Here is a 7,365-nt window from a genome sequence, read left to right as displayed (position 1 = left end):
CTCGAGAGGCTAGGAAAGAACACACTTCAACAACACTCCCCCTCAAGCTGGATCGAGGAGGTTAATCAAGCCAAGCTTGCCGGAAAAACAATGAAATGAAGTAGATGCTAGGGCCTTGGTAAAGAGATCTACCAGTTGATCATGGCTTTGCGTGAAGATGGTCCAGATGACTTGAGTTTGCACTTGAGCTCCAACAAAATGACAGTCTACTTCAATGTGTTTCGTTCTTTCATGGAACACAAGGTTAACAGTGATGTGCATGGCTACTTGATCACACATAAGAGACATGAGAGTAGTACTAGTAAACCCTAAGTCTGAAAGAAGCCTTTTAAGCCATATAAGTTCACATGCAATGGCTATGATGGCTCGATAATCAGCCTCTCACTGAAGGGAGCACTAACATGTTGCTTTTTGCTCTTCGAAGTGACAAGATTTCCACCAACAAACGTGCAATAGCTCGTGGTAGATTTCTTATCAAGTGCATTCCCTGCCCATATGCATCAGTGTAGCCACTGATGGTAGTGGAATTGTTGTTACACATAATGATTCCTTGCCCTATTGAACCCTTGAGATAACACAGGACTCTCTTAACCATGTTAAGATGATTAACTGTAGGAGAATGCATAAATTGGCTTGTTAACCTCATTGCATATGTGATATCTGGATGTGTGATGGTGAGATATATGAGTTTGCCTACCAATCGTTGATAGTAGTAACTCACATCATGCATGGCTTCTCCATCTGTGCTCAACCTTAGTTTAGAGTCCACGAGAGTGATGGCAGGTTTGCAATTAAGCATTTTTGCTTCCTGAAAAAGATCTAATACATATTTTCGTTGATGCAGAAATGGCCCCTTTGAAGAGGATGCCATTTCGATGCCCAAAAAATACTTCAGCTTCCCCAGGTCTTTGATAGCAAAGGTTTGGCGTAGTAAGAGTTTTAGTGCCTCAATTTCAACAACACTATCTTTTGTGATGATGAGATCGTCCACATGGATGAGCACCACCAATTTCCCACTGGTGCCTGTTCTTCCAAATAATGAGGAATCAGTATTACTTCGTAGGAATCCAGCCTTCCATAGATTGCCTTGTGCAGCTTACAAAACATGTTGCCTTTAATACTATCATAACCTGGATGAGGCTGCATATACACTTTTTCTTGTAACTCTCCATGAAGGAAAGCATTCTTCACATCCATTTGATAAAGAGTCCACCCACAATTGATTACAACTGAGAGTAGAACCCTCCCTAAATTCATCTTGGCCACATGTGCAAATGTTTCCTTGTAATCTATCCCAAAGGTTTGGGTGAAACCTCAAGTAACAAGCTTAGCCTTATGTCTCTCGATAGAACCATCAGCCTTGAATTTAATCTTGTAAATCCAAGGACTTCCAACAGCCTTTTTTCCTGGTGGTAGTTGAACCAAGCTCCAAGTTTTATTTTCTTCTAGAGCACAAAGTTCATTTGCCATGGATTGATTCCATTGTGCAAGGAAAGAAGCTTCTTGAAACCTTCTAGGTTCACTGCATTTATCAATTTCACAGAGAAATGCAGCATGAGATGTTAAGAACTCACCGAGGCTGATTCTTTCACTAATAGGATATTGTGAGGCATAAGTAACATAGTCTTGCAGCCTAGTTGGAGGTTTTCTGGTTCGAGGAGGATTTCTTCTAAGCCTTTGAGACTCTGTAGGAGATTGTGAATGATCAAAATGAGACTCCTCGTCTCTCTTATTGGCAGGGATACGACTATCAGTGATTAAGTCAATTTGTATTTCTTTAATATCGGGTATCACGGTAACTGAGCTTTCTTCCAACACTGGATTATTGATGTTCTGAGGAAGTGTAAACATTTCAAACAGTTCCTCCCCCTGACTTGCAGTATTCCCCTTGTGAGTAAAATAAGGGTAATCTTCTTCAAACTTCACATCCCTTAACATAATACATTTCTTAGTGGCTAGATTGTAGCACTCGTATCCCTTTTGGGTAAAAGAATACCCCATAAACACACACTTGGTTGCCTTGACATCTAATTTATCACGGTTCAAGGATTGAATGTGAACAAAGCAAACACATCCAAATACCTTGAGGTGTGTCAAATCAATCTTTCTACCTTCGAGTACTTTATAGGGAGATTTAAACCTTAGCACACGACTTGGGAGTCGGTTGATGAGGTAAGTGGCAATGAGGATAGTAAATGACCAAAATTTCTTTGGGACATGCATGTGAAGCATGAGGGCACGAGTCTTCTCCAAGAGATCTTTATTTTTTTCTCTCAGCTACTCCATTTTGTTGGGGAGTCCCTACACGGCTGGTTTGATGCATTATGCCCTAAAAACTTATGTATTGAAGCATGTTGTAGGATAGAAATTCAGTGCCATTATCTGATCTCAACACCTTAATGTCTGATTGAAATTGTGTTTTAACATGCATATGAAAATCTTTGAAAATAGTTTGGACTTCTCTTTTTGATTTCATAAGATACACAAAACTCATTCGAGAAAAGTCATCAACAAATAAGACAAAGTATTTGAACCCTTCTATTGATTCAATTGTTGGTTCTCATACATCGGTATGCACCATTTCAAAAAGTTTACTTGTCTTAGACATTGAGTTACCAAAAGGTAGTCTACTAAAGTTAGAAATTTGACAAGTATCACAAGTATAATAAGATTTACAAAAATTTGGAAATAGTTTAGACAAGATAACTTCAGAGGGGTGAGCTAATCTCTTATGCCAAAGTTGATTTTCATCTATGGACTTCGATTGAGCTTGAAGGACCTAAGTAAAATAGGCTTTCTTGCACATGTAGTAAAGTCCATTTATGAAGGCCACTTCCAATCATCTTCTTGGTGAGAACATCCTAAAGCATCACATTATCTGGTGAGAAAATGGCACTGCAGTTTAGGGTGTTTGTGAACTTTCCAATTGACAGAAGTCGGAAAGGAAAGGTTGGTACATATAAGGCAATGGAATGTGTTTTGTGTGAGGGTAAGTTTATTTCTCCTTTTCCCAAAACTAAGACATTTTTTTCCATTTGCAACTGACACATGTGAGGGACTTGAAAAACGTTTGAAATGATGCAAATTTGTGACTTTGTTTGTCATATGATATGTGGCTCCTGAATCAATCATCAAACAATTATTTTCAGTACTAGTTAACAAAGTAGTAGTGAATGCTTTAAGTATACCTGGTGCTTCATCTCGTGGAACTTTCTCATTTCCAGCAAGAAAGCCGGCAAACTGTCCCAACATGGTTGCATGACCGTTCCCTTCATTGCCTTGAGCTTGTGAACCTCTTCCATGTCCCTTACTTTGAAGATAGGCTGCAAACTCATTGATAAGTGACAATGCATTAGCAGTGAACTCCATGGATCCTTGTGAGATAATAAAAGGATGTGCATTACCAAGTTGAGCCTTGTAATGAAGTTGAAATTGCTATGAGGACCTTGGTATCATTTTTCCATCTTTGTTGAACTTAAGCTTGAGTTCATGATGAAGTTCCCAACACTTGTCTTCCATATGGCCAACACCATTGCAATATTTGCATTTCAGGTGTGTATTTCTACCTTTGTACACCTTAGCCTCTGAGGCCTTGTAATGTGAGGCATATGCACGAGTCTCAGTCAATCTCAAGCTGTGCTCAACGTTCATTACTTTCTTCCTTGCTTCTTATCGTTGGATAGTTGCACCAATATTGTTGAAAGTGGGCAGTTCTTGACTCATCAAGATGTGACTCCTTAGATCCTCATACTCAGAGTTCAAACTCCCTGATAGCTGGTAGATTCTGTCTTCCTTGGCTCATTTTAGGAGAATGGTAAGATCTGTGGTACATGGAAGGTATACATCCAACTCATTCCACATGGCCTTGAGGCTTCCAAGGTGTTGAACAAATGCTTTTCCTTCTTGTTGAGCATTGGCAATGTCTTTCTTAAGTTGAAAGACGAGTGCATAGTTGTTTTGATTTCCATACATATCCTACAAGGTTTTCCAAATCTCACATGAAGAATTGTAGTATCTAAAAATCTTAGCAACATGTTTCTCCATGGTGTTGAGCAGCAAAGACATGACAAGTTGATCCTTGCAAAGTCATGAACTGTATGTAGAGGAGGAGCTATCTGGAGCTTCAACACTTCCATTTACGAACCCTAATTTCCCTTTGCCTCCAAAAGCTAGAGAAATAGCTTGAGACTAAGGGAGATAATTAAACTCGTTCAAGATAACTGAACACAGACATTGATTGGTGTTAACCTTGATGTCTTAGAAAGTTGGGGAGAGACTATGCTGAGTTTCCTCATCAAGGTTCACTGAACTTTCTTCAGCCGTGGTTCAGATTTTTGGACGAAAAATGCAGCAGCAAGAATGGCGGAGACAAGTCACCTGCTCAAATACCATGTAGATTTCTAATTTAGAGTTTCAATGTATATTTCATATGTTATGTGTACAAAAGTGAGTTAGGGTACATATGAGAAGAGAGAGGGAAAAGAGATGGGAAGGATGGCCGCTGCAAGCAGCCGACAAGAAACAAGAAGGCATGTTGCCTACCTAATCTAAACCTTACATAAAAACATGACCCCAATCAGTCTCCTCCCTTAAATCAAGGGAAAGTTGATTTACAATAATACATTTAGCCTTACCCTTACCCTAAAGATTTACCCTAGGGGTCACCCTTGGTAGCAGACTCTAGAGGCTGGGAAATAACACACTTCAACAACATGTAGATTGTAAAACAAGAAAAAAAGGAAATTTAATTAAAACGCATTGGCACCAGCAGGGGAAGGTGAGTTGGCTTGATCAACAACTTTGACACACTTGTTCCATATTTGGGAACTCTTCTCCAATGCCTCAAAATCTTTTCCTTCAAACGTTGCCTCTATGAGGATTAGTTTTACCAACCTCTAGTGACAATATTATCCTATATCCACAAGGTTGGCGCAACAATCCTTGGTCAATTCCTCGTTACTGTAGAAAATACCCACAAAGATCTGTTGACCACACAGCGGGTTTATTTTGTCTGCACATTCCCTCAAATGCCTATAGTATCCTTGCGATGGCTCCGATAGTAGTTCATCAGGGAAATTGGTAGGAGGAGGACTGTCCTTGTAATTTAGAAGTGGAGGATATGAAATGTTAGGAGGGTAAGCATTTATATTATAATTAAATTGTCATCAGAACTAATGATGTTGTTGCTATGTTATGTGGTGCTAGAACTAGGGCTTATTGACGATGATTCATCAAGATCATCATAATTTCCATACAAATCTCCAGATGCAGATGAAAGTCCTGCCGATGACTGTTGTGTTCCTTTCAAGTGGAAATATAAGGATAGTATAATGGCACAAGTAAGGGTGTCGAACCACAGAAACTTATTAGACCTCTACAAATTACTAGCTTTATGTGAACCCTAACTAAACAATAAAACTAACAAATTGAGTTTGGATTTTGATTTGAAAAGTAAAGTAACTTAAAATCCAAGAGAATGTAAATATGAGTAATAAGAAATGATGGGAACAGAACAAGGGATAACTATTTCACCATTACAAGTCAATTCCATGAAAATTAAGTGAAAACGTATTCAACTCTCCAATCTGCAACTAGGGTACGTTTTACTTATTTATGATCATCCATTTGATGTGTGGTTGTGATCAAGTACTCCTAATATGCAACCTAGTTGTGATATTCAACTTAGATTAGCAAGTAAGAATCCATTAAGAACAAGAAAACTTCAAAGAACCAAGAAATCACATGGCAGGATGTATGCATAGTAGTTTCTTCATTCATTCACATGTCCACCAAGATTAAGCATGATGTGTATAATAACCTTGATCAAATAATTCATAAGCAGCCCTAATGGTGATCAAACATTCAAACAAATTAAATTATAAAACCAGTGAATGAAACAAGAACACAGATTGGTATTTTGAATACTGTAACTTAATAACATAGAGTAGTTTTGCAAGGCTACATCGAAATCCCCAGCTATGAACTTAATTGCACAACATGATTACATAATATATAAATATCAAGAACAACATGAGTGCAATTGAAGTTCATAGAAGAAACCCCCTTGAAGCAATTCTAATGTTGAACTTCTCCAAGAACAGTGCGGCTGCGTGGTTTCTTCAGTGGCAGCGAATGGCAAAGGGAAATAAGGTTTTATTTCTGGAAGAAAGGCCAAAGAAAGAGAAGAGAGAGAGCTCTGGGTAACTCCAAGGGGGGCTTGTTTCAAAGTGATCTGAAACCCTAGTATTTATATACTAAATGGGGCTGCAAGATATTCCAAAGTGATCACAGCAACTTAGCCTTTATTTTGCACGTTTTTGCCTTATATGGCACCTTCAAATTAGGCTTGATATCCCCATTCTGTTCTTGGTTTTCTAACAAGCTAGATTCATCCTGTATTCTTTATTTGGGCTTCAAAGCTGGCCACTGAACTTCTTTCCACGTTTGAATAAGGGTCAACCCAAAAAATGGCATGTTGTGACTTCTTTTGACTTCAAATTGATCTTAAAACGCATGTAACTGCACACTGATACAACATAGGGTGAAATGCAACCATTTTTACTCTAAAACATCACAAAGAATTAAAAATGGATGGTATAAATGCATGAAATATATGAGTTTTCAATGACGTAAGGATGATTGCTTCTAACACCAACCCTGCCATCACAAACCCGTTTTAAAAACTTGCCATGTTGTTGGTTCTGATTCAATGTATTTTCTTCTGGTAGATATTGGACCAATACATAATGTTTGAAATCAGTTTTTGTTTCCTTATTGATTAATTGACAAACTAATGATAACAAGTTTTTTATTCTGTCTTAATTATTCTCACTATGGTTATAGTTACGGGGATTTATGTTATATGCCCGTGGCATTTAATTTTTACTTGTTCGTCTAGTGTGTTTTTTCCCCCTTAATATTCATGTTCCTGTCTAAGACTGAATTTATATTATAGAAAATTTGATATTAAATAAGGGCTAACTACACATTACACCCTTTAAATTTGAGGTGATTTTGAAAATAGTGCATGAGGTTCTAATTTTTTGTCATTAACCACCATTTTGTTTTAGACTTCAGTATTCAGCCGATCATTCATCCTAATCAAATGTAGATATAAAATTGACAAATAATGGAGATATCAAATAAGCAAGCTGCGATAAAGAAGAATAAAAAGAAAGATCAAAGAGAGATCTTTCACGCAAAAGATGATTTTTTGATTAATTCACTTTTGAGGTATATATTTTCCCAGACCTTAGGACAGCTCCGTAACACCATTGAGCAAAAACTTACAAATAATCTGAGTCATACATGTGGCAACAGATCTCATGATGAAGAAAGGCAAATTAGGACTTAGTTAACACAGCA

The 7,365-nt window shown here is 37.8% G+C and overlaps 1 protein-coding gene across 1 annotated transcript; it reads right to left on the bottom strand.

The window, feature by feature from the left end:
- Positions 1 to 373: 373 nt before the first annotated feature.
- On the bottom strand, positions 374 to 1,197 carry LOC137737332 (uncharacterized mitochondrial protein AtMg00810-like). Its single transcript, XM_068476779.1, has 2 exons — positions 1,131 to 1,197; positions 374 to 1,023 (listed from the first exon to the last, which is right to left on the bottom strand). The coding sequence occupies exons 1-2, from the start codon at positions 1,195 to 1,197 to the stop codon at positions 374 to 376; spliced, it is 717 nt and encodes a 238-aa protein (XP_068332880.1).
- Positions 1,198 to 7,365: the final 6,168 nt, after the last annotated feature.

Source organism: Pyrus communis, chromosome 6 (genome assembly GCF_963583255.1).
Source record: "Pyrus communis chromosome 6, drPyrComm1.1, whole genome shotgun sequence".
Classification (NCBI taxonomy): domain Eukaryota; kingdom Viridiplantae; phylum Streptophyta; class Magnoliopsida; order Rosales; family Rosaceae; genus Pyrus; species Pyrus communis.
This window is presented reverse-complemented; position numbering and strand designations above follow the sequence as displayed.

Coding starts and splice junctions, on each gene's coding strand:
- LOC137737332 (XM_068476779.1), bottom strand. CDS start 1,197: ATGGATGTGAAGAATGCTTTCCTTCATGGAGAGTTACAAGAAAAAGTG. Junction 1,024..1,130: donor GTATATGCAGCCTCATCCAG/GTTATGATAGTA, acceptor TTGGAAGAACAG/GCACCAGTGGGAAATTGGTG.